The 26,384-nt window shown below is 42.9% G+C and overlaps 1 protein-coding gene across 2 annotated transcripts; it reads right to left on the bottom strand.

Moving 5' to 3' along the window:
- Positions 1 to 156: 156 nt before the first annotated feature.
- Positions 157 to 25,131, bottom strand: LOC135900877 (ester hydrolase C11orf54 homolog). 2 transcript variants are annotated; one of them, XR_010563966.1, is made up of 10 exons: positions 24,596 to 25,131; positions 23,943 to 24,041; positions 19,303 to 19,376; positions 15,408 to 15,509; positions 14,229 to 14,294; positions 12,484 to 12,576; positions 10,148 to 10,297; positions 6,737 to 6,850; positions 4,043 to 4,751; positions 157 to 3,840 (listed from the first exon to the last, which is right to left on the bottom strand). XR_010563966.1 is itself a non-coding variant. In XM_065430471.1 (9 exons), the coding sequence occupies exons 1-9, from the start codon at positions 24,657 to 24,659 to the stop codon at positions 4,578 to 4,580; spliced, it is 936 nt and encodes a 311-aa protein (XP_065286543.1). In that variant the 5' UTR covers positions 24,660 to 25,131; the 3' UTR covers positions 157 to 4,577. The 2 variants fall into 2 exon arrangements, 1 of the variants encoding a protein (XP_065286543.1); XM_065430471.1 differs by having other exon boundaries at positions 157 to 4,751.
- Positions 25,132 to 26,384: the final 1,253 nt, after the last annotated feature.

The following is a 26,384-nucleotide window of genomic DNA, read 5'->3' as shown; positions in this document are numbered from 1 at the left end:
AAAAATGTGTGCCATTCATACCCCAGTGCTGGGCCTCAAATCTGGTGCAGCCTTATTAAGAGAGGCCCACCATGCTAGTCTAGCTGTAATGGTATAACTGAAGCTCCAAGCAACCATCGCTTTCATGGAATTCTCCCCTTAAGCAGACAACAAAACCACTTTTTATGGATAAATTTATTCCTTTGTTTTGGGCTGTCATGGCCTGCTTCACAGATGAGTATCATGGTGAAGTGATGCTACATCTTAAAAGAAAAATGTGTGGCACTGTGTACACACAGTAAATGTATTAGGAGGTGGCACATAGCTTTCACACGGCAGCAATAGCAGAGCTAACAATCAGTAGAAGCAATAATTTGTTTCAGCAAACACCAAATAAAGCTGGTCAATCAGGCTGCCACAATTATATCACTCATTTAGTTTAAGCTTACTTAGAAATAAAAGCAAAGCGTCATTCACGGTATAGTTCAATTATAAGCACTATACATGCACAAAAAGAAATGACATCAACTAAGCAGAAAACCGTAGAGAAAGGGCAAGGAACAAGAAATTGTATCAGTAATGCGATACAAACACACTGCCAAATGCATTTATTACTCATAGAAAAATTTTTGTGCAGCAAATCACTTGTGCTGTAGATGAGACCGCAATACTGGCGAGTGTTTACTGCACTAGATGAATTCCACAAGGCATTTTATCAAACGCTCAACCGATTTAAAAGTGCCCTGAAGCAGTTATTGATGGCAAAATGATGAATGGTTGGGCAAATTGTTTGCCATTCATACTTGGAGATAATTACAAGGGCAGGACAGTGAAAGAAACACATTATAGAGCATCTGGAATCACTATACACATGCACATAAGACAATACCATAGCAGACATTTTGACTGCAAAAATGATGACCCTTTACAAAGCTTTGTCAAGGAACAGTGAATGGCAAACACGGGGGAAACAAGCCGAGAGCTACAAAACTGTAGTAGCAGTACGGTCAAAAAACTGTCATAAAGTCTCTTCCATCATATTAATAAACTTAGTTGCAAATCAGAGCTGTTGTTTCTTTTTCTGCCCTGTAACTGGAACATAAGTAATTATTTATGGTGCTGTAGTTGCTCTTCACGTTCACCGTATTGCCCGTTATATCGGCCAATAATAAGCGACCACAGTGTACTTTCTTATTGTGTCTGTTTCAGAAATGAGAAAGTGAATGAGAGTTGACAAATTACACCGTTGGTGATGCAATGAAAATGCAAAGAAGAATGCTTCAGGGTCACTTTATGCGCTTCAGCATAGGCACGAGCAAAGTTCCTAATTAGCTACAAAATTATGTGCACAAAACTTAGTGCAGACTAAGAAAATTTAATTTTGGACCCTATTTCCACCTTCTGTAAGGAGTACATGGACCTTACATCAAGTGTCAGAGACATGAAGCTCGTTGCAGGATTTGACTGGTTTCATAGTTGGGTTTATTTGCATCTGTTGTGAGAGCATTGAATGAAATTTGCTCATACTAAATTGATGAGGTGCCAATAACTTTTATTAAATGCAACAGGACTTTGCATATTTGTATATCAACCACCATGAAATAATTTAAAACTTTGCTGCCAAATTTTAACTTTTCCTGCTCTTTCCTCTCCTAAAGAAGTGGCATAACAGTACCTACGTCAGACCAGCAATACTGTCATTACTACATAATTTAGCATAAAGTGTCACAAAATATAGAAAGACCTTTATTATTTCAGCAACCTCTGAAAGAGGACAGACATGATATGACATACTCTGATGTATTTCTGTTCGAGTGTTCTTGTCACCACTGACATAACATATGCATTGCAAATCACACATTTAGTCATTCAAATGGCACAGTGGTTGTCATATCTTAAATGTCCCTATTTTTGTAATTATCGTTGCACTATGCAATTCTATAAGCACATTTATAAGTAAGCTGGCTCACAAAAAAAAAATTTTTTTTTCATGTCAGTGGCAAAAGGTAGGTATTATTCAGCTGTCAAGATGTCCCTGCTGCGAGCGACAAAATGTAAAGTAGGGCCCAACATAATAAAAAGCCCTCGAGATGTCAAAAGTGATATAACAGGAAAGGCACCTCACATGATCCAGCACTCACCTAGAAGCATTGCATTATTCAAAGGTGTGCTGTACTTGCATAATGTCATTTGAACTATGAAACTGCGCCTGTCAACAAGCATGACTTGGCGACAGCAACTGACAAGTCAAGAACGCAGCAGCAAGTGCCCTTCACAGAGAACACGCACAAATGCACCAGCTATTACTTTGCCAAATTCTCTACTATGGTCCATCTTCATTGCCATCCCTGGCCCTACCTTTTCCTTACAAAGGGTCTGCCATAACATAAACCTTCTGACTCTTGTGGGGGACTACCATTGTTATTTAGGGGCTTTAACATCCAAAAGCATCACAGAGATGTAAGAGATGCCACGGCAGAACGCTACTTATTTTCACCTCAAGGGTTCTTAAGGGCCTATGAAACACCTTTTCAACACGGTGAGGAAAATATTTAATTGAATTCGGTGGTTTTATGTGCCAGAACCACAATCTGATTATGAGGCATGCTGTAGTGGGAGACTCTGGATAAATTTTGACCCCCTGGGGTTCTTTCGTGTGTACCTAATGCACTTGTGCACAGAGGTTTTTTATTTCACCCTCATCGAAATGCAGCCATCGCGACTGGAATTTGATCCCGCAACCTCATGCCTGTAACGCAGGAGATTTAACTGCGATCGTCGGCACACCTTGGACGTGGTCGTGCAATACGCAGTTGCTGTCAGAGTACAACACCGCCATCCGTTCCCCCTCCCCAGGGCCTTTAGTGCGACGAAAGACCGTGCGCGAGATTGAGCCGTGCTTGTCAGCTCCCCTCTCACACCTACACAGTGCGGCGCTCGGCGGCGACAGCAAAAATGCACCTGGAGCATCCATATAATTGCTATTGCAATAAAAGTAGGAGCCACGGTACGATTTGGCATTCGACAAGGTGTCGAACACAATTGCACCCACCAGATCGTACCGTGTGTCTCCTACTTCACGGCAGCAAGTTCAGGGTGCGATCATTATGCAGGGAAAAGAAAAAACACCCTTCTTCATTGGAAAAGTAGGGGCAGCGTTCACTGTGCGAGAGCATTCATTATGCAAGTAAATACGGTATTTCGCTGCATGAAGCAGGGAACCTCCAAGTAAGCACTGCACTCTATCCCTCCACTCATATTACGTTTCAGAAAAAAAAAAATCCCAAATATGCTTCTTGAAAAGCACTGCTCACACTCCCGCATGTTGCTCACTTTTTAAGTAAAGGTGTTTCAGGGCTTCTTTAACATTGTATCCACAGCTTGATACTCGAGCATTTTCGGATTTCATCACCTTTGGGCTCTGGCTGCCAAGATCAACCCTGGTGTGAGGGGAGGAGGTTTCCTTGCTTTAGGTGCAAGGAGTATTCACGCCTGTAAACAGGTTAAGCTTGGGCCCTGCACCTTCCTTGATGCATTTCATTTAGCCAAAGCATGCAGATGTTCGCACTCTTGAGGAGATTGGCAAGGAGGACTTTATTTACCGGAGTACAGGATAATCACTCTCAGAGTCTCTTACAACAGTTTTCAATGTCCTCCATGTTATCTGCATATAGTTTGTGCAGTGTGCTGTCTTTGTCCCTACATCTCCTAATGCTAGATCTTTGTGCAATTGGAGCACGATTGTGAAATGTCAACTGTTGCTGAGCAACCTATTCTTCACGCCTGCATGATCTGCAAGAGAACTGCATTTTCCGGAAGCATGCAGAGGCGCAGAGACACACCTTGTTGTATAGGCCTCACCTTCATTAAATAATAATTATAGGGTTTACGTGCCAAAACCACTTTCTGATTATGAGGCACGCCGTACTGGAGGACTCCGGAAATTTCGACCACCTGGAGTTCTTTAACATGCACCTAAATCTAAGTACATGTACACGGGTGTTTTCGCATTTCGCCCCCATCGAAATGCGGCCGCCGTGGCCGGGATTCGATCCCGCGAGACCTTCATTCTTGACTTGTCAGGGGCTACAGTAAATTTTTTAACTTTATGTCATGTCTCAATAAACACTTGTGAACACTACCTGAAAGCAAATTAGTGCAATGACTATAGGTTCTTGTCACATGGACAGTGTAGATCAAGCTCGAGTTATTATACATGGATCAAACTTCAATCTGTAGGAGAGATGCCCGCACAGTCTCGGACTATGGGTCCTCTTGTATGTGACACCCATCCAAATATGTATAAACTTATCGCATCAATAAAATCTGAATCTGAATTCCACACTAGTGGAACATTGCTATGCGTCATTTTCAAGCGCGCTTGGCTTCCCATCTGTTGCACCAGTGCACACATTATGCTTTAGTTAAACTCAACGAGAACAGTGCCAAGTGACTGCAATAAGGATCGAAACTGCCCATGTGACAAAGACATATAACATTCTAGAGAAAGCAGCTATGCATTTTCTTTTCAAATTTTCTCCCATAATAGCTTTCAATAAAGCACTTATGAAAAGAAGGCACATCCAACAAGAAGCATGTTAATCCCTGCCTATCTGGTGTGTTGACGCAGGTGCATCAATTCGAAACATACACTCGGCAACGTTAAAGTAGCCCAAGTATTCAACATCTTCAGGTGTAGTGTCGTAATGGTAGTGTCCACCTTGCTTGTGGTCGCTAAAGCAGTGAGTGTGCTCAATTCGAAGATCCCAGCCCTGCACATGACAGCAAACACAACCAAAAACAGATGAGCAAAGCACAACATAAACAGAAGTATGCCGCACAGCAAAAAACACACAATAGCAGTTTGGTAATAATGGTGTTCCAGAATATGCATCCAAAGGTTCTTAAAATATAGAGAAGATGCAAAAATTCATTAACTTCTTTCAGAGTGCTTTCACCAAAAAGGCACACATCTTAAAATGACTTGAGGTAGCAATCAGACTAGCAATTACAAAAATTGAGCTAATAGACTTTTTAACCAAAAGAGCCTGACAACTGACCCTAATGCAAACAAGCAAGAAGACAATGCTGCAAATTTTTTCAGCCTAATTTTTTATTCTCAAACGAGTTAAGAGGACATCAGCTTCCCGCAATTTCATTGTTGATGGCCAAATGCCTAACTCTGGTTTAATTAAGTGAAGATTTTTAGAATTTTTAATGTACGAAAGGTGTTACCAATACTTTCTCAGTCTCCTCCACAGGAAAGGTTACAAATTTATAGCTGTGACAGCTATGGGATTGTTGCGAGTTCTAGTTGCTGTGACTTGTAGCAAGTTCATTGGCAAGCATACTATCCTCAACGGCTCTGTAGCCAGGAACTGAGCATATTATGATATGTAGTTCAGCTGCATAAATGGCACACAGAAACGAATATAGTTCAATTATTACAGGATTTCAGTGCTTTTGTAGCGACATTAAAGCTTTAACTACAATTAATGAGGTTGTGAATATAATTGCCTGCTCTAAATTTATTTGCATAATTTGCTTTATAGCTGACAATGACACGTAGGCTTCAGCCATAAAAATGCTGGTTAGTGGGTGCAGAATGTCTGATTCTAAAATTGATGGTCCAACCGCAGCATAGGACATGCCCGATACGTCTTTAATGCATCCATGTAAAATTCCGTGCACGAATATTTCGCTTGCAGTTTTATAATGTGCATACAAATGTATTATCGTGGAGCGTGCTTCAAGACGTCTACGAATGATGTGTCATAGTCTACGATAGCCCAGTCCCATGGCACTAATGTCCTTGCTGGGGTCTTCGGACGGTGTTGTAGAACAAAAACACCCATTTCTTCACTAAGTCTCCTAACACGCAGCGAGAAGGATTTTCTGAATGTCGGGCGATTACAAAGGAGCATAGCACATCTCATGTCATTTACATTTGCATAGCAAGGACGTTCAGGGTTCGAATGCACTTTCAGGAAATGCATAAAACTAGAGTATGATCTTTGAAGGTCAAGTGACCACTCAAATTCTTGACCCAGACATGATCGATTTGCGGGGCCGGTGGCACGAAGATGTAGACGCCGTGACCACTGTTTAATTAGGCCGGCCAGCCATGGTGCCGTGGGATCCCGGGAGCGGCCGATACCACAGCCACTCAGGTCGAGCACACCAGCGTGTTCTTTTCTCGAGCACTATGCTCCTGAGCCCACTTCTCCTTTGCCGGCTCTGAAGGTGATAGCCGTGCTGCTACAAGTTAAAAAAAAACTAAACTGTTCAGTCAGGCAGCATATTAAAGTTATCTTGCGTTTCGAAACCAATATTATGGTTTCCTTGTTCACATTCTGAACAACAAACCCGTACAGGTTGCGGAACGTCAATTAGCTTTAGACTTGGTCACTGATTAGAAGCCTTTTCTTTTTCTAAAAATATATGTGCTCTGATTACTTGCACCACCAATGCAAAGGAGACAGAGCTCATCTCAAGAAAAAGATTTGGTTTGCCTGAAGCGGTTTGCACAATTCTGTTTAACGAACTTGAATGCATGTTGATACCGATTTTTGTTTGTTCTTTATAATGAATATTGGATAAACAAACAGAATTTTGCTCCAAATGTGACTTCACTATATCAATGTTTGACTGTGTGAGCAGGAGAAATTGTTGCTGATTGGAGTGACATTTCTTGATCCGTCCATGCACTTCATGCAGTGATTACAAACCGCAAATCTTGCATAAAGAAGACACTTACCGGGTCATGGGAGACAAACACACTGAGGCATACCAAGGGGGCCTCCATCTCAAAGAATTTGAGCCAGCAGTTCATGGCTTCATTCGTTAGCAGCGGCGCTGTGGAAAACTTTGGCTGAAAAGTGAACAGGAGGAGATTAAGGGGATGCTGAGTATAAACAAAAACACTAAACTCTTTCTACTTTTACACATACAGAAGAAGAAAGGTTATTAGCGGACAAAATGCCAAGTGACTGAATGCAGAACTTTCCATTTTTCCGTTTCCCCAATGCCCAAGTTGCAGCATAAGTCAAACCCCTGCACAGCTTCATAGTCATCCTTAAGCATGAGATGCCCACAGAGCATTTGTCGTGTCCATTTTATCCTCACATTCATGCGCTCGAACTTATGAATGGAACACAACTAGCCCAACACGCTGCACATCCAGCTCAGACAGCATCAGCAAAGTTTCAATCCCGGTTTTGTTGAGCCGCGCAGTCTCTACTATTCTCAAAGGGCCTGGTTTGACCTTTCAAGGTCTTGCGAAGTCTCGCCAAACAGAGGTCTTCGCCAGTCACAATGTTGCAAACTGCAGAAAAGCAATGTCGCGAAAACGCTGCACCATCGGTCAAACCTGGAACTGAACCCAGGACCACTGCAACTCAAGTCCAGTGCTCTATGGAATAGGCTATGTGCACCATTATACATTGGATGAGTTCTTCCAACTTGCATAGCATTCGGCGCATGACACAAGAGAGAGAAGCCAAGGGTCACCCAACAGTTCAAAAGGCAAATGCTTTCATTTGGGAAGAAAGTTTGCAGTAGTGACAAAATTCATGCAGGTCCCACGCACTGCGGGAACGCGTGTAAGCAAAGTTCTGGCGATACAGCAAGATGACATGGCGCAACACGACATTAAATGAACGATGTGATTATAGGGCACAAGGTAGCGGGGGACTTCGGATTCATTTTGATAACTTGGAGTTCTTTAACATGCACCTAAATCTAAGTACACAAGCATATTACAGCAAAGTTGTTTATGCAGACCCTGTGTCGTTGTTGGACTTCACTGAAAAGGGGCCATCTGACCTAGCGGTAGAGGAAACGAAGAGCTCAACAGAAGAAACGGGGTTGGAGTGACCCCTTTACGCCCGTGTGAGTGCCATCTTACATGCGAATCTTATACGGTTGTCACACGGTGCATTTTCGGTGATCAAGCCAGATCAGCATCGAATTTGTCGACGATTGATTCCACCGTGCCGCGAAAGAAATAAATGTTATGCTGGCGGTGCGCGGCCAACGAACAGTGCCCAGCAATTGAAATGCGATACTAGGAGCGCAAGGCTATCGGCACTTCTTGCCAATCCAACCAATCGTCTAAACAATTGCAGTGCCTACATCTCCAGCTGTGGGCCTTGCGCCCAATATACGGAACTTTGGATTAGTGGTTCCACACATTCCATTTCAGCTACAACTATGGGAAGACCACGAGTAGTGCATACTCATGAGGAAGATGCTGCCTACTGCGAGTGCCAGCTAGAGTTGGCTTGTGAACGGTCTCATTGTCGTAGGGCCGACCCCAAGCTGCATGCCAAAGATGCCGAGTTTAAACGGCAGCGCTCCTAAAGCATGCAAAAGCGAAAATTAGGTGAAATAATTGTGAAACAAAAGATTTACAATATAAACTGCTGGATAAGTTATACTTTCATGGTGTAACACTTCGTGTAACTAACACGACTTCGCTGTTCGACCATCTTCATGGACTGGAAGTGGCAGTGATCTTTTTTTCATATTTCGTCCCCATCAGGATCGAACTCACGGCCTTGAGCTCAGAGGCGCAATATGACAGCCACTGAGCTACCACAGTGGGTGTCAGTGATCCTTCATACTCTCCCATTTTATCTCTCTTGTTACGCACTGCCTAGAGCTTTAGAACCAGCCAAGGTGCCTTAAAGGAATTGTGAGCCACCCGTCGAGCTAGGCGAAGAAACAGATTCCGCAAATAGCATACATTGCTATAGACATCTCAGGCTAATTTCACACTCGTGCACAGCGCGTGAGGTGGGGCTTACAAGTAGAGCATGAAGCCATCTTTTTCTCAAACACTCTCTTTTCAATAGAAGCCTTCTCCTCGTATTTTTTGGGACTGCCACATTTAGTCATATAACAGCTTCCCGTACACGACTGCTATTGGCCAATAGCTGACATCAATCAAAATGCGTGAGCCGACTATTGCATGCTCATGCACGGCCGCGCGTGCCGATGTAGCGATGCAACTTTGGCCACACTGTTTGTGAGGGTGTCGTAGCCATTGGTTCACGCTAATTTTGATTAGTCTGGAACACTCAACTAGCCTTAAACTACGCTAAACAATCCTACACCACATGTGCGCTTTGCCTACTGTGATTCTCAATGAATAGCAGTTAGCATCTACAAGGTATGTGCGCCAGTGCGTACTCACTCCCAGTCAATCCTGGTCAAGAAAAGAATGGTGCAAAAAACAGGGACAAGAAAGAAAAACACAAATGAGTGCAATTTGTGTTTGTCTTTCTCGTCCCCGTTTTTTCGTGCCAATCTTTTCTTGAGCGTGGAATACTAACACATCCAGCATTCAGTAACTCTAAGAAGATCCTGGCTAGATGTGCTTTGTATTGAACTTCGTATTGAATGCAACAAAGTGCACAATCTGTGTTTGCCTACCATTCATGCAGGACAAAGCCGGTGCACGTCACGTAGCACAGTCAGGTCAGAGCCCACTTTTGCTCTAATTTTGCAATCTCGTAGGCCTCCACCATCTCCCTTGTCATCCTACTATGAGCCTTATACAGAATAGAAGAGCTTTCAAACATGGGCTTGCAGGAACAATCTCGGCAGTGAATACCCAAATGACCTGAGATTACCCTAGTGATGTTATATCGATTCTCTTTTCATCTCTCATTGATGCATCTGCTGGTTTGATCAACATACGTTCTTCCGGACGAAAGTGAAATGGCATAGACAACGTTATGAGTACAGGCTACAAATTGTTTGCGATGTTGGGTAGAACATGCAAAAATGCGTAAGCAAGCCTTCGGTGTCGCTATCTGAAAAGGAGATACAATTCCTCGGTTTATCGTTGTGACCATTGCAGTACATGTTTTCCCCATGCCTTGCACACGTGTACGGTTCGTCGAAATGCACCGCTGAATGTTCTTTTTTGCTGTTACGTTTGTTTCCGCTCGCATGTTATATAGTTATCGATGCGTGTGAAAATAAAATCTATGGTTGAAAGTGAAGCACTGTGTCTGTTTCTTTCTACGTCCTCATTCAGTCGCGCTTATACATTCTACCGTGGATTCTAACCAACTAGCCCGCCAACGTGTTTTAACCAAGCCCAATAATGCGCTGGTTTGAAAAAGGCACAAGCAATGCTAAAGTAACAAAACAGGCTTACCATGATGTGGAGCTTTGCTTTTCCTTTTGCAAGCACGAAAGCACCACCGAGTCCCACTGGCTTGGTGCCGTAGTGAGCAGCAAGTGCTTTCCTCATGGCAGTCACAAAGTTGTCAGCACCTGTGCGCTTTTTGGCACTCACACGGATTACCTGAGGGCGGAGCACAGGCAAACATACATTAAACAGTAAAAAAAAGCAGCAAAAGGCTGAGTCATTTCTGTAAGGAATCGTCTGCTTAAGAAGGCTCACATAAAATGTGGACACAAGGGAATCCTTAAGGGCAACACAACTGCCAACCGCCAAATTCCAAGTTACTACGCTAGCGTTGACCAAATAAGTCCTGAGGAAACCCGGAGAAAGACTCATTCAAGGAAAAGTTGTTGGCATCTACCTGAAAGTATCATAAGTTCACGAAAGAAATGCTTACACATACTTTAGAAAGAAAGTGAGCCATAGCAGAAGAAAAATTTCCCTCTGATTTCGGTGTGGAACCCAAACCTAAGGTCATTTTGGGTAGTCGCTCTTGCAACTCAGCTAATCACAAGGTTAGGGTTAGGAGATTTTCGCAGAAGGAAAGCTAGCCAATTGAAGAAAAGTTTGTCCTGGTCAAAGAATCGAACTCAGCAATGCTATCCCCTTCCAGGGCAGAAGCTCTACAACTGACCTAACCAATTGGCTATGGTTAAGAGATGATAAATTAAAGGTAGAAAAGTTAACAACTTAAGGCGCACGAACAATGAATCTCCTAATGAGTTCTGTCGCAATACACAAGGAGGAAGAAGCTCCTACAGAATTTTGCATTCCTTCAGCTGGATAGCCCCTTGCAGGGCATTTCTGCCGAGAGTCAGCATTACACGTTAACATCTGGGTCCATGTCTTGAAACACTGGCTTTAAAAATAATAAATTTATAAACACATTATTTTCTACAGGAATTATCTACACTGTGGTCAATGGATGAACCTGAATGAGGATGTGGGCAGCTAACAGAGAAAAGATGGTGCAAAACCACACTTATTGGCTCATTGATGATCACATGCTTTCACGCTCATTTCAGCACAGTCAGCACTTTTGGTGTGACTGGGTGAACATCCAGTCTAATGACCAGCAGTCCGCTCCAGCATGAACTAACAACATTTCTTTCAAATTAGGAAGATTTCTATTTGTTGGTGCTCGGGAATGTGGTCTAATTAGTGGGACATATATATATATATATATTAACCAACTTGCAATTAATACATAGGTGACTGTACCATGATTTGGCTGCAATTCATTAAGAAAATAAATCAAGTGAGTGTATTCCTGATACTGCATTCTTTCCTAAAGTAGCTGCTTCCAGGTACATGTGCCCTTTGTTTCAATTCAGAAAGGTATTTAACATGTATTGGTGACCTAATTGATTGTTTATGACACAGTTAAAGCATCACACCTGAAAAACTTTAAGTGGAAAGTTGGGCGAGTTGGTATACATTCAAATGGGAACAGCGTGAACAAGATGACGATGGAGTGAAATGACACAAGATGAGTGCTGACTCAGAACTATATGTTTACTGAAACACACATCAGGTATATAAGCGACACAAGCGATCACATGGTCAATCGAAGAACGCACAACCAGGCCACGTGTATATAGTGCATCTATTACTGTATCGAGCTATCTAGGTACATTAATTCTTGCTGAGAAAGCGCTATCGAAGACTGGCTAATGCACCACGTGCCCTTTCGCTGAATGTGGGCTGCTTCCATGACTAATCTGGTGGATGCATCAGTATGTTTAAACAAAATTGTTGTCTCTTTGAGCAGAAGCTTACACTTACATTGCCGGCAATGGGCAGAGACATGCGCATAATCATTCTTGTCCAGGGACAATTCATGTTCCCTAAGTCTTACATTTATGCACTGGCCGGTTTGCCCTATGTACACTCGCCCACACTTGAGCGGGAAAGAGTATACCGCATTGGTAGTGCAGCCTACATACTTGTTAACATGTTTCACTTTGCACCTTGCGTTAGGAATATTTTCTGCTCCACTTTCTCGCCTTTCGATTGCCGGACAAATAGCACTCAATTTTCGAGGAGTCGAAAAGACAACCTGCACCCCACAACGACCTGCAACGTTCTTCAGGCAGGTCAGACAGGTGAACTTACATGCACAAAATAAGGATGGATACAAAGACCTGAACTACAACTGCACATCTGTACAGTGTACAGTACTCTAAAACAAAGCCAGAATGGTTTGCCCGATCAAGGCTGTTACCTGGGTTGAATGCATGACCTTTCAGATATCTTATGAAGGCAAGCAAGCAAACAATTAAAAAGAGAAACAAACAAGGAGACACCTTTCCTGGCTTGCCTTCCGAGATCAGCAGATTAGCCATTAGGCCAAATTCGCAGCAGGTAGTTGTGAATCGGCCCAGTTCATAGGAACCATCCTGCGAAAGAAACCAATAGCATTGGTATGTTAGCCATTCATATTGGAAATAAACTTTTGTGTCAAAGCTGGAAGTACTTCTTCATGGGTACACTTGGTCAAAGAACTGCATATCTCTAAGATAACCCTCTGTCCTCAAATTTTTACTTAAACATTTAAAAAATGTAGCTGCTTCTGCCACAAAACAGATTTGACTGCCAAGAAAGCTCTACACAACAGCATAGGTAAACTGACATTCTGGTTGTAGTGCTGGCCCTGTTGGCAAGTGGTTAGTATTAGGTCTAAATAAACAAGCAGCAGTACTATATCACGCATATGGGGTGCAGATCGATGTGCCTTCCCATGCCTCATCCCCAGCCTGTGTGTGAAGATGGCCATTTACCAAGCTTGACCGCTCCGATGGCAACACGGTGGATATGGCTAGTGCACCAGAGCTATTTTCCCGCACAAACCGCACTTCCCCCGTCCCAGAGTTGCATCACATGCTCAAGCATGCATCACCAGGGTGTGCCTTGAATGGCTGCTGCCCCATGACCCCAAAGCACCCTCTCCCCATGAGCTCGGGACCACTGAGTGCTTCTTCACCGAGCACACGCTTTACACACCTGCTCAGAGATGGGACCTTTCCTCCTACGACTTCCTGCGCTTGGTATACACGTTACTCGGGGAGCCTAGCGCAGCGACTGTGCATGCTCAATTAGTCTTGCAGTTAACCTGCAGTTAACCTGCAGTTAACCTGCAGCCGTGACTGCCACACTGTGGTGTATCCTGGGTTAATAAACCTGCATTTATTGGCCATCTGACCCTGAAGCCTTCTCTACCCCATGTCCGAGAGTTGATAAACTGAGCTTCCTTTGTTGGAATGGAAAAGCATCGTGCTCTCTACTGAGCGTCACTTGCTGGGTAAGCCTCATGCAAATTCATCTCCACAATGGCTAGCAAAAATTGCAAGATAGCAATTTGTGATCATGTGCATATTGCTTTCCAATGACTAGGCAACAGATGTTCAATAACTACTACTACTCAAAAAATCATGAGTCATTCCATTTTGTGAAGGTGGATGACCAGCGAAGCTGTTTAAAACACGACACAGAGGTGACATAGAGTTTTGAACAAAGGCACGAACATATTTATTGTCCTGATCGAGGGTCATCATGACGATAGGTATACACACACTTTCTCATATCACCTCGGTTATTAAATGGGTCCGTCACCTAAGACAATCAATGCCTCATAATCCCTTAAGCAATGGTTCATACCCCGTAAATAAAAAAAAATTTTATGTGGCCTCCCCGTTACAACTACAGAAGTGAAAGGAAATTCTATGCTGGAATGATGAGCGGCAAACGAGTCAGCTGTGAAAGAAGACAACGATGCTCGAGCCATTGCTGATAACGATAGTTGTTGTTGATGATGATGATGACAATGATAGTTTCGTGTAGCCAACGAATGGCTCATACCCTCTAAAGCAATGAGTGGCAATGGAGCCAGCTGTGGGAGGAGATGACGACGACGAATACGTGAGCAGTGGCGCAAGCGTGCCCAAACGGCTGTGCCGAGGGGTGCCAACGAGTAGCTTACATATGACGGAAATGCCCTAGCCGTATACAGCTTCACTATAAAACATTTCGAAAAAGGCTTATCACCACTCACCTCAGTAATCTTTGCAAAGTGACTATTGTTGAAAGGCTTATCACCGTACTTCATGTTATGCATCATCTGCATGATCAAAAGAAGGATATATGAGATCATGCAGCACAATTAAGATGTGCATTTTACTCACACTGCATGACTAGCACACTACAATGATGATGCTTCTGCTATAAATGCATCAAGCAGCAATAAAAACACTTCATTCGCCCTACTTTTAACACTGTATTTTTGCCACTAATGTGCTGTCCTGGTGCAGTGCCTTCAATAAAGAAGTTGTAGCCATTAGAAGTGAGGAGAAGACTTAGCATCTCCCCATGCCAGCACAAAAAGCACAAAGGGTTTCAAGGTACGACTTTAAAGGGACAGGATCGACACCAAGTGTAGCAAAGACAGCTCTTTCTAATGTTACATTCGACTACTTCCTGCAGTGCACCAACTCGGTTTGCAGCAATGCAGAGCCCTTTCATGATTCGAGCCGGAGAAAGTTTGCCCCAGACGTCCAGCTGCTCTTAGGGCAGTCTGAGGAGCCATGCGATCAGTATTCTGTCGGAACTCATTTACACTCCCAGCTTGAAAGTGAGAGCACGTCCAAGCGCTCTGAGGTGGAACACAGGGCTCTAAAAGAACCAGGCAAATGTATTCCGAGCACTCAATATCGAACAGCCAAATGTAAACCACACTGCAAGAGTGCTCTTGAGCACTCAAGAGCAATTAGTCTAATGTTCCATACAAGATAGAAATTTCGTTATGGCACCAATTGTGCTCACCATTCTCCTCCCCTCAATTCAATCACTTCATTTCCTTAACACTTCAGCAACCACATAACAGTTAGTAGATGAATTTCTCACTACCAAACTATAAGACAAGTTCTCCTAGCTGAAATCATTTATAAAAAATACATGGAGATGCTTGTGTTCGACATCGAAGTACTGAACAAGAGAACACCAGTAGTGTTATACAGTCGAACTATGTTACAACTACTTCACATACAACATGAAAATAACTTTATAATATATCCTATATTTGTTTTAGGCATAGTTATATGCTATCATGCTGGAAATGTGTTTTCATGTTCGTTATATCTAAGTTCTGCTGTATCTGATCCAACTTTTCATATTCCATGACAACAGAAGACGCACTCAAAGAGAAAAATAATAAAGCAGTTGAAGTGTACAGTACCTCACTGTTGACGCCGACCACATTGAATGGACCAGCACCAGCGCCAATGACAAGAGCGTCAGAAATGTTTGTCTGCTTCACGACTTGTTCTAAACTGTAGATCTGGAAAGCGGAGATCAACTAATATGAGTGCCTCACAAAAGCAAGAGCACAGTGATGCATTACGGCAAGTTGTAAGCATGCATACGGTGACAGTCACACACACTGCAGTAGAATTGATAAGTGGGGACATCCGACATTAGTCATTGCATTTTAACAGCGAGACAGAAGACATGCTGAGGGCAAACAGAACATAAAATGAGCAGAGCACTGACTCATGAGACACAACCCTAATACACCGATTTGCTTATCCTAAATCCATGAAAAGAAGAACTTGAGTGAGCATAGCTTATGTTAGCTGACTAGAAATTATGAACACTTGCAAGGATATGATGTAAGCAAGAGAAGGATCATCGCTCTGTCCGTAAAACTTTACTCATAATATACAGACATCACGGGGATGGTTCCTAAGGGAGTCTTATATTTTCTTCAATGTCTTTTTGCTAGTTATATGTGCTCTTAACAAAGGAAGGATTTTTGTTTCTCTTCTATTAAAACATTACAATCCTTTTAATGCTTTCTCTCATTTAATTAATTAGTTGATGTGGTCTCAAGTCCCAAAGCTGCACAGTGTTGTGATGGGCACCATGGCAGTAAGTCCAGAAGTAATTTCACCCGCTTGGTCTTCTTTAATGTTCGCTCAAATCAATCAGCTGTTTTACACTCCCATACCATTAAATGGGGCTGTAAAAGCCAGGGAATTAAACTTACAACCTCATGCTCGAGTTTCAGATTAAACTGTGGGGTTTAACGACCAGAACCTGCACAGTGGGCTATGAGGAATGCTGTGGTGGAGGACTCCAGATTAATTTTGACCACCCGGATTTCTTTTTAACATACCCCCAAAGCACAGCGCACAAGGGTTTTTGCATTTTGCTCCCATGTGGTCACTGCAGCCTAGGATCAAATCCTCATGATCAGCAGCGCAAAGAGAACATGATTTCCCATGTTTCCAAGTGCAAGTATCTTGACATCAACCTCACCCCAGGCCTCAACCTCGCCCCAAGTCTGTGCTAACGCATCTAGATCATTAGGACATTATTTCGTAATCTCCATACCTCGACTACTGAAATACACAAGTTAGCTTACATGAGCTTTGTCCAACCTCAAATCGAGTTTACTTTATCTGTTTGATCTTCCCATCAAAAATGCTTACTTAATAAATTGGAAACAATTAGAAACAGGGCTGCGCAATTTCTCTCTTCTTCATACAATTATAACTCAAGCATAACACAGATCAGACATGACCTATCAGTATAACAATTATGTACGTGCTGCGACATCGCTGTTTGACCCTACTACATAAATATGTGCACAATAGGAAGCCTTCACCTTTGCATCTTGATGTCCCCCTATCTATGTCTAGAAGGCCATATACCATACTTATTCAAATTTAGGCCAATAGTTTTTTTCAAATGCATAATCATATTCCAAACTCTAGGGTTGGCTTAGATTCGAGGATCTTAAAAAATGCGCCAGTTTTTCATTGAAACTGCTAAATATGGTGCATAGCTAGCACCATCTAGAAAAGTCAGTATCGCAGCCGCTACTAGCCGTGCCAGTAGCCAACTGTACACAAGCGAGGTCGCCATTTTGACATGTGTCGTGTCGGCCGTATCGATGTGTCGCGTGGTGTTATCGCAATGGCACCGAGCAGGAGATGCCACTACATTGCCGCTTTCAAGTTAAAAGTTGTGATAGCCGCAGAGGCATTGTCGAAACTTCAAGCCAGGCGGAATTGTGGCATCGACGACAAAAACGTCCGTCATTGGAGGGGATCGACAACGACAGCAGTTTTTTGCATATGCCGCAACGAGGATGGCATTTAGTGGACCAAAGAAAGGCCGTCGCCACGAAGTGGAGACAGTTTTGGCCGACTTTGTTCGGGCGCAGAGAGCAGCTGCCCGTCGAGTGACAACAGAAGTGCTCCAAGCGAAAGCTAGGGAACTTTCGAGGGAGCGAGGCCTAACGCCAAAGGATTTCAAAGCCATACGGGGCTGGCTTCAGAGATTCATGAATGCTTTGACTTCAGCCTCCAACGTCGCACTTCAATCACCCAGAAGCTGCCAAGCGATTCAGAAGAAAAGCTGACAGCTTTTCAGCGCTATGTGCTGTGAAAGAGAGAAGCGGCAGGCTACAACCTTGAGCAAATGAGCAACGCCGACCAGACGGCTGTGTATTTTGATATGCCAGTGGCGTACACCGTGAATGAAAAGGGTGCCAAGGAGGTGAAGGGGCCCGGCACGGCACGGCCGGGCCCCTTTCACGGCACGGCTTCTTTGCGGGCTACGAGAAGCAGCGTGCAACTGTGATGCTGTGCTGCACAGCTGATGGACATAAACTCCCTCCTTATAAGATATTTAAAAGGAAGACATTACCTGCTCGAGAAACTTTCCCAGAAATGTCATTGTGCGGGCAAATGAGAACGGGTGGATGACGGGTGCGATAGTGGAAGAGTGGGTTAAGATTGTGCAGGGACGACGTCCAGGAGCCTTTTTGACAAAGAACTTGCTCCTTGTCATTGACTCTTACCGTGGGCGATTGGCCGACAATGTGAAGGCTGCGCTTGCCAAGGCTACAACCTTGGGCAAATCGGCAACGCCGACCAGACGGCTGCGTATTCTGATATGCCAGTGGCGTACACCGTGAATGAAAAGGGTGCCAAGGAGGTGAAGGTGCGCTCTGCGGGCTACAGGAAGCAGCGTACAACTGTGATGCTGTGCTGCACAGCTGATGGACATAAACTCCCTCCTTATATGATATTTAAAAGGAAGACATTACCTGCTCGAGAAACTTTCCCAAGAAATGTCATTGTGCGGGCAAATGAGAATGGGTGGATGACAGGTGCGATGGTGGAAGAGTGGGTTAAGATTGTGCAGGGACGGCGTCCAGGAGCCTTTTTGACAAAGAACTTGCTCCTTGTCATCGACTCTTACCGTGGGCACTTGACCGACAATGTGAAGGTTGCGCTCACCCAAGCAAACAAGGACCTTGCTGCCATACTGGGCGGCATGACGGGCCAGTTGCAGCCACTTGATGTCTGCATCAACAAACCTTTCAAGGATTGTCTGTGGAAATATTACACGGACTGGTTGACTGACAAAGACCACATGCTAACGGCAACGGGCCGCATCAAACGTGCATCGCTATCGCAGCTGGCAGGCTGGGTAGCTGCAGCGTGGGACGACATTCCAGGTACATAGATCGTGCGCACCTTTAAAAAGTGCAGTCCATCTAATGCGCTTGACGGTGCCGAAGATAGTGCACTGTTTGAAAGTGACAGTGACAAGGAACACAGCGAAGAGTCTAGCAGCGACTACGATGTTGAATGAGCTCTGCACGTTCAGATTATATAAATACTGTTTGCATTTTGTGAACGCCGTCCTCGTTTATTTTGTTCGGCCTACATTTGAGGTAATATATATATATTTTTTGTTGTTGGCTTCGGACTTTAGGGGGTCGGCTTAGAATCGGGGTCGACCTAGATTCGAGTAAATGCGGTACATGTCTCAGTTTCATTCGTATCCATTGTGGGACACTTTCATTTTTTTCTTGGCTCTTCCACGAGCCATATGGATGTGAAATGACCTTCCTGACACAACTGTTCAATTGACCGACTATGATACTTTTCGGTGTCTTTTGGACGTGCATTTCTTTCCTGATAACACCATGTGATGTCACATAATGCTGTTGCGTAGTGATGTCCCACAGCAGTTCATGTCCTATGACCCTTTCAAAAACATGCAAAATAATTTTATTTTTTGTGAGCGGCAGTACGAATATAAATTACCCTTACCTTGTCCTTTTGCACAATAGGAACTAAGTAAGGAACCCCACCGACGTCTGCTAGGCAGGGCTTGCCGCATATACCTGAAGGACAAAAGAATGCAACAATGTACCAATGCTGCAATAAGTTCATGCTGTGGTCAGAGCCCACACATATGCAATTCTGTGCAAGTTGAATTGATTGATCGATTTGATTGTTTAATTGATTGATTGAGTGAGTTCAACATCTCAAAGTAACACTGGGGCTCTGAGATGCACAATAATGAAGGGCTATGGATAAATTTTGAACACCTGGGGTTCTTTAAGGGGCACCTAAATTTGATCACAAAAAGAATTCTGTGTTTTTCTTCATCAAAGTATGGCTGACACTACACCCCTTGAACTGAGGCATCTGCTATGCAAATTACATAATTCAGGTGGCAGCTTTAAGGGTGCCCATGACACAACGAAATGAAAAAGCCTCTATACTAGACTGTTTCTGTCACTGCACTGCAGCATATAATTTGTTGTGTTATCATAATTCATATCTATACTTCCATCAATATTTGGCCTTTAATGCATGCAATGACATCAATTCAATAGAATTTTCGGTAACAGAGTTCAAGTTCTGGTTTAGTTCAGATATATAAATGAAAATTTCACACACGGAAAGTACATAACTATGTACTTTTCTTGTATGTGTGAAATATTGGAACTTCTTACTATATACTAGTATATAGCAGGGAGTTCCAATTTTTAGTTCGACATAATTGTACATGCATATCTTGCACATTTCATGTATTTGTATTCTCAAACCCCTTCCCCTCTGTGGTGCTTCAGATTAAACCCTGCGGGTTTAATAAACAGACAAATAAAACTACGAGGACTGGAACTCATAGGCAGGTTAAGCAATAAGCACAGCAGTAGTTGTGGCAAAGATTTCGCGCAAATGAAAAATTAATGGAAATAATTACAGGATAAACTGATCTCACAAATAAAAATTCTGATCAAACATATTATTACAATGACACTATTATAATACAGATAAATAAATGCACAAATAATGACATACAGTAAACTTAACTAAATAAGTTTAGCTTAACTGAAATATTTGCAAGCACATTGCGCGAGTTTCTTTCTACTTTTCTCAGTAAATAGCTTTGTCAGCTTATCTCTATAAATAAAGTTTATTCCTCCTCCTCGTCGTAAGTAATCTTGAAGTAAATTATGCAGCCAGCGGGTAGTCGGTACATTTTACGTTATGTACACTAATGTCGATGACTAAAGGCATCAAAAAGAAATGAAACATACCTATTTACAATATTCCCCACGAGTAAAATATAATCTTAATATAACTAGTGAATAGATGAATTTTACCTTAATTACAATACAATTTACAAATTTACAATTTACAATATTCCCCACGAGTAAAATATAATCTTAATATAACTAGTGAATAGATGAATTTTACCTTAATTACAAGTGTCTGTATCACTAATTATTCAATTGATAGTTTAATACAACTAGACTGTCTTAAAATACTGAAAAGTTCCCGTGCTTAGAAAATAACTCTCTGGGAAGTGTGCAAGAGCTGAACAGACTGCCATTGCTAGTTGTGTTACACTTGCAAAATAATTTATTGTCTTACAAGTTATCAGTCAACATCTTAACACAAAGTTTTCATGAAAATAGTAATTGCACAGTAACACAGCATAAATTCTCACTGCAAAAGGTAACAGAACATTAAATGAATGCTAAAAAACTTAAAGCTACAATGAAAGCAGAACTGGCTGCTCACAAAAGCTGTGTGCAAAGCACAATGGACAAAGCAAGAGACAGAGACGAACACAACTTCATTGTCTCTCGTCTACTGCATCTTGCAATCTTGTCTTGTCTTTTTTTTTCATTGTGAGTACACTCACATTCCAATCGATTGACAAAAACTTCACAGGCACGCAGCAGGAGATTCAGGTGTGATTAAAGCTAATGTAGCTGATTCATATATCACACAATGGGTGTCTCCTAGCACAGCATACATTCAGGCCAAACACACCTTTGTTCTCTCGCTTAGATTCATAGAAATACCGTTGGTGACAGTGGAGCACAAGATTCTCGAACCTGCACTGAATTGTTTTGAAGGCACGGCACACTAGATACGAACACCAAATCAGTTTAGATTGATGAAGTGTTCATTCAGAAATCTGCTTTCATTAATTTCACAGTAACAGGTTGATCATTAATGAGAAAATGAAGCTCAATGTTTCATTTCTAAATTTCCTTGAGAAAACCGAGGCGCCGGCACGTCAGTATGACATCACGGATTTCAAAGTATTCTTTTGCATTTTGGCCAATGTGGCGCCGTAAATGTCCTCAAAGCCTTTAAAAATTCATTCTTTTGACTCTTTTAGAATACAGTGTGGTCCGTCTGTACTGACAAAAGGTCACCTGGGCCTAAGCAGACACTGTCAAAATGCATAATGTCATAGAAACCCGGCGTAGGAAATTCTAAGGTGGCATCACCACTGGTCTTTTGTTTTTGCGTCTTTTCTTGTTTACCAAGCCTCCTGTTGCAGTAAGTGCGGCTTTATTGATATTGTAAAAGCGCAAATTACTAATACAACTCAAATAACTTCACTCTTGACTGTCCCTTTGACACAAGAAGCTTCCTCTACTTGACAGCTTTAATTTCTCAGAGCTAGGCATCTCACATGGCTCGATAGTGCAGTTAGACCAAAAACGGCAATGTTGTAAGGTAAAAATGGAAATTCTACACAAGTAGAAACAGACATAAAGAAAACGCATATACTACAGGCACAAAGCACTGTGCATTCGTGTCTCGTTGTATCCGTTTTCCTGCTTTCACTGCTAGAACATTTTTGTGCACACATTTATAATAACCTACCACATTACCAACAATCCCACATTACAACTGTGCAGAAATTCTGTTGCACATTATGCTGAAGCATTGATGCGTGCTGTCCCCCTCCTCCCAAGGCATGTTGCATTTTATTTTAGCCAAGCCTGACATGATCCCCTTCCTGCACACTATAATGTGTCTACCCTGTTTGTTGTATAATATTGTGCTTCTTCACTGTAGTATATATATCTGTAAATGTCAAATTGAAGACATTAGGTAAAGACTATACTAAGATCAATTCTTCAGTGGCAGTCAACTGTGTGATGCATCTGTGATGCAGCAATCTAGGTAAGGAAACGTGTGAAATTTTCATACCTCTATACTCAAATTAAACACATCTTAGATAATACGAACATAATGCGCATTCTGTCGTGACCAGAACGATTCACAGAAATATTGTTTGGTGACTGCACAGTTTACACTTGAAGCTCTTTAACTCTCCACTAGATGATTCTGCACCTTCAACCAAAAAAGAATTAATTGTTTCACTTCAGCAAGTGAATTTGACTGACTAAAAGACAGGAGGTTCATGACTAAATTCAGCTTTGTTCTCATTGCAAGATCTTCCTGAAAGTGTTGCAGCTGTAGTGATACAGACTACTCACGATTGTGGGCATTTCTTTCCAATAAGTCACCCTCACAAATCCGCATAGCTTCTTAAATGTTGCATTTTCTTTTATTCTTATCAGTTTGAAAGCCTTGGTTTTAAAGGTTAACTGTTCCAATTTGCTCTAGTATATTTATTCTTACTTTGTGGTCGTATTAGAGATGTGGTTGCTACTTGTAGAACTTAGGTCGCATACCAATATGATTTCCAGGTATAATGTTTTTGCCCAGCAGGGATATTAAAAAAAATTAAATTATGGGGTTTTACATGCCAAAACCACGATCTGATTATGAGGCACATTGTAGTGGGGGACTACAGAAATTTGGACCACCTGGGGTTCTTTAACGTGTATCTAAACCTATAAGTACACAGGTGTTTTCGCATTTCGCCCTCATCGAAATGTGGCTGCGGCAGCCAGGATTCGATCCCATGACAGCGATCCCACAACACCATAGCCACTAAGCAACCACGGCAGGTTTGCCCAACAGGGATGTTTTCCATCAACAAAAACAGCAGGCACATGTCCTTGTGTCTTTAGTGCCATGCAGCTTCTCTACCTGGTTTTTCGTTGAGCTTCTCCCAAGGAGGAAGAAGTGTTGTGAGTGCATAATGGTCATGATCCCGGACAACCTTTCTGATGGCTCTTATCCTTTCACATAGCAGTTGACAACAGTGCAAGAAGACGTGCAGACAGGCTGCTGTCAACGTCGTGTTACTTTCATTCTCCGTCCTCACGTCCATTTTACCTCCTCTGACAGCTAGCTGCCTTGGAATGATGCCAGCTTCATCCTCATTAGCGTGAGTCACTGGTAATGGAAAGCTCACGAAGCACCTTGTCATAGGAACACTTGAGTGAAAATACTTGTATGAATAAAGAAACCTTGTTATTGATTCACAGCAGCTATTTATAGATGACAGCTTTAGAGTTTAATACTTGTTCATTATATTCATAGAGCCTGTTGCAGTAGTTCTAATTAGTCTGCCTTAACTAGGAGATAATTGCGTGCGAGAATATTTAATGAGCATGCAAGAAGTGAGGAAGCACTTATTAAGGAGTGCAAAAGTATATGATATTGCTTGTAGCACATATGCCATCTCACCTTCAGAGAGAGAGAGAGAGAGAGAATTTATTTACGGAAAATCTCACCTTCAGAAGCAAGCATGAAGGGCTTTTCCTTCAGGTCCGGGCAGTCGACCACAGACACTTCAACATGCTCGAATGTGCCCTTAAGTCCATCGTTCAAAACTGCACAGCATCAAAGAAGCGGGAGTTACATATTTATTACGACAACGTCAGCTCTCCAATTACATACACTGCCGGTCTCAAAAACTTGCACTGCATCGACCCCCAGCAGCTCGTCTAGCTTCATTAAACGGCATAACTGCAGCGCATGCTTCGCACGCGCTCTGGCGCACTGTAAGTAGATGTAGGCGCGTGACCTTAAACACGAATATCCAGCTGCAGACATGCATATTTCTCTAGCTCCTCATATTCATTACAACAGCTAGCATATGCATCACTCATCGATCGGTTTCTTCTCAGACAGCTAGGCAGTCCAATTAGTCAAATTCCTATTCGGCAGATAGATTGTGCCTAGCTAAATTAATCTACCTGACGTAAACTATGAACAATGATTTCATCGTTAGCAATCTGCACCATGCTCGGAACTATATCGCCTCCCAAGGGCACCGTTACACATGTACTTCTCTCTTCCGTGTGAACACGATGAACGAGCCCAAATTTAGCGCGACGATCGATATGCTTCGGCCGTCAAGGAACCACGTATGCCCGTCGCTCACCTTTGGCGACGTCGTCCAGGCTCGGACAGTGAAGCGGGTGCTTCTGGACCTTTGATGCCGGCATCTTGTAGCGACGGCAGTCGAGTGCACGGCGCCGTTTTCCGAAGAGGTCGCGTTTCCTAACGCCCTTAGCACTGCGGCTCTCTCGTGTCGCTACAAGGCCAACGTCCAAGCAGCTGCGGTGCGACCGGCGTGTGCAAAATGCACGCAAACGCTCGCTGCCTTTCCGGCGACAGAGCAATCGCCGGCACAACGAACGGCGTGGGTCGTCGATAAAACGCCTGTTATCGTCCTCCGATCATGCCATGGCCAGTTATCACCAAATGAAGCGGCGACGCCTTTCGCTTCAGAGGAAAGCGGGCGGCTGAATGCAACACAAACTGAGAACACGAGCGCAACAACTTGTTGCACGGCTCCGGTTTTCGCGCTGACGTGCGGCGAGCGGCTCGAAATCGTTCTATCAAATGCCAAACAGCGAGAGAGCCAAACCCACCTCAATGCGAAACTGGACGGCCTCGAAGCTTTGTGTACGGCAATGATGATGACAGCGGCGCCTGTTTATATTCGGTTTCGGAACGACGACAGTGGCAACGTGCAACTGCAAGCGCGTGCTCCTCGTTTGTTCTGGGCGCAACAGGCAGGTATCGTAGACACGTATGGTATTAAACAATACTCATCCTTGAATTTCGAAATGTGAGCGTAATTTAGCAGTGTAGCGAAGGTTTAAAAGGAATGGCTATTTATACACGGATCCCTTGTCCGTGCTTAATTTGATGTACTGTACGTACTTGTAACGTTTGCGCCACAACTCGCTCCTTCAACCGTAGTCATTCAGAACCAGGAGAAATTCGCTGTTTGCGATTTCTGAGCAACAGAGGCTTGTGCCAACCTTTCTTTTTGTAGCAGGGACGCTTTTTAAGCATCATTCAGTGTGTGCATTAACTTCTACTTCACTCAGAACAGCTGTTAGACTTGTGTTTGGGCTAATGACTCCTGCTTTCATGGAAGTGCAAAGTTCCCTCCACATTATCATGTCAAAACTAACCCAAATGCCCTCAGGTCAATGTAGTTTGTGTTTAAACATATAACAGCTGCATGCGATGTGTCCATATTTAGGAACTTCACACCTTCCAGGCATACTTTTGCCATTATTTTAACTAAGTTCTGTGATTATTCTGGTAAATGTTTTCTTGGTGTGGGTACATCACTGCTTTTATACCAAAGCTTCTATGAAAGAACTAAGCATTTCCTGAGCATTCTGACAAGAAAGCACCACACATGGTAATATATAAAGGATGTGCCTGCTATAATGGTGACAGCGTGATTTAGAAGAGTATGCACTCTTAACGCAGTTGCGTTTCTTTTCTTGAAAACACCGTATTTTCCTGTCAAGAATGCTGTCACGCTGATAACGCGCATGCGGTTCGCGACTTGGAAGTACTGGGCTCGCAGAAAGAAAATGCGGGCAAGACATATGACGATTATTGTTGTGGGACAAGATACGCCCTAAAGGGTGCAAATATTTTAAAGAGTGTAGACCCCAAGAAGTACAAAATGTCTTTAAATGTGTGGTTTACTTGCAGTGTATTCTATTGGAATATTCAAGTGACAACTTTGTATATTAAATTAACTTCAATACTCCATTACAGTAAAAAAATACAGCTTACATTACTTGCATATACTACTGTACGTGTATATATACTGCCAGTTCAAGGACATGCAGTACTCCTAACAGCTCATCCTCTATGGTATGCAATCTTTACATTTAAACCACAGTGGCAGACATTTG

This window comes from Dermacentor albipictus, chromosome 2 (assembly GCF_038994185.2).
Source record: "Dermacentor albipictus isolate Rhodes 1998 colony chromosome 2, USDA_Dalb.pri_finalv2, whole genome shotgun sequence".
NCBI classification, from domain to species: domain Eukaryota; kingdom Metazoa; phylum Arthropoda; class Arachnida; order Ixodida; family Ixodidae; genus Dermacentor; species Dermacentor albipictus.
The sequence above is the reverse complement of the archived record's forward strand: the minus strand, read 5'-3'. Positions and strand labels throughout refer to the sequence as shown.

Bases quoted from the DNA above. Each gene is read 5' to 3' on its own strand.
- LOC135900877 (XM_065430471.1), bottom strand. From the start codon at position 24,659: ATGCCGGCATCAAAGGTCCAGAAGCACCCGCTTCACTGTCCGAGCCTG. The intron at 10,298-12,483 runs GTGTCTCCTTGT...CTCCGCCCTCAG, and splicing joins CGGAAGGCAAGCCAGGAAAG to GTAATCCGTGTGAGTGCCAA. The intron at 6,851-10,147 runs GTAAGCCTGTTT...TTCACTTTTCAG, and splicing joins AAGCAAAGCTCCACATCATG to CCAAAGTTTTCCACAGCGCC.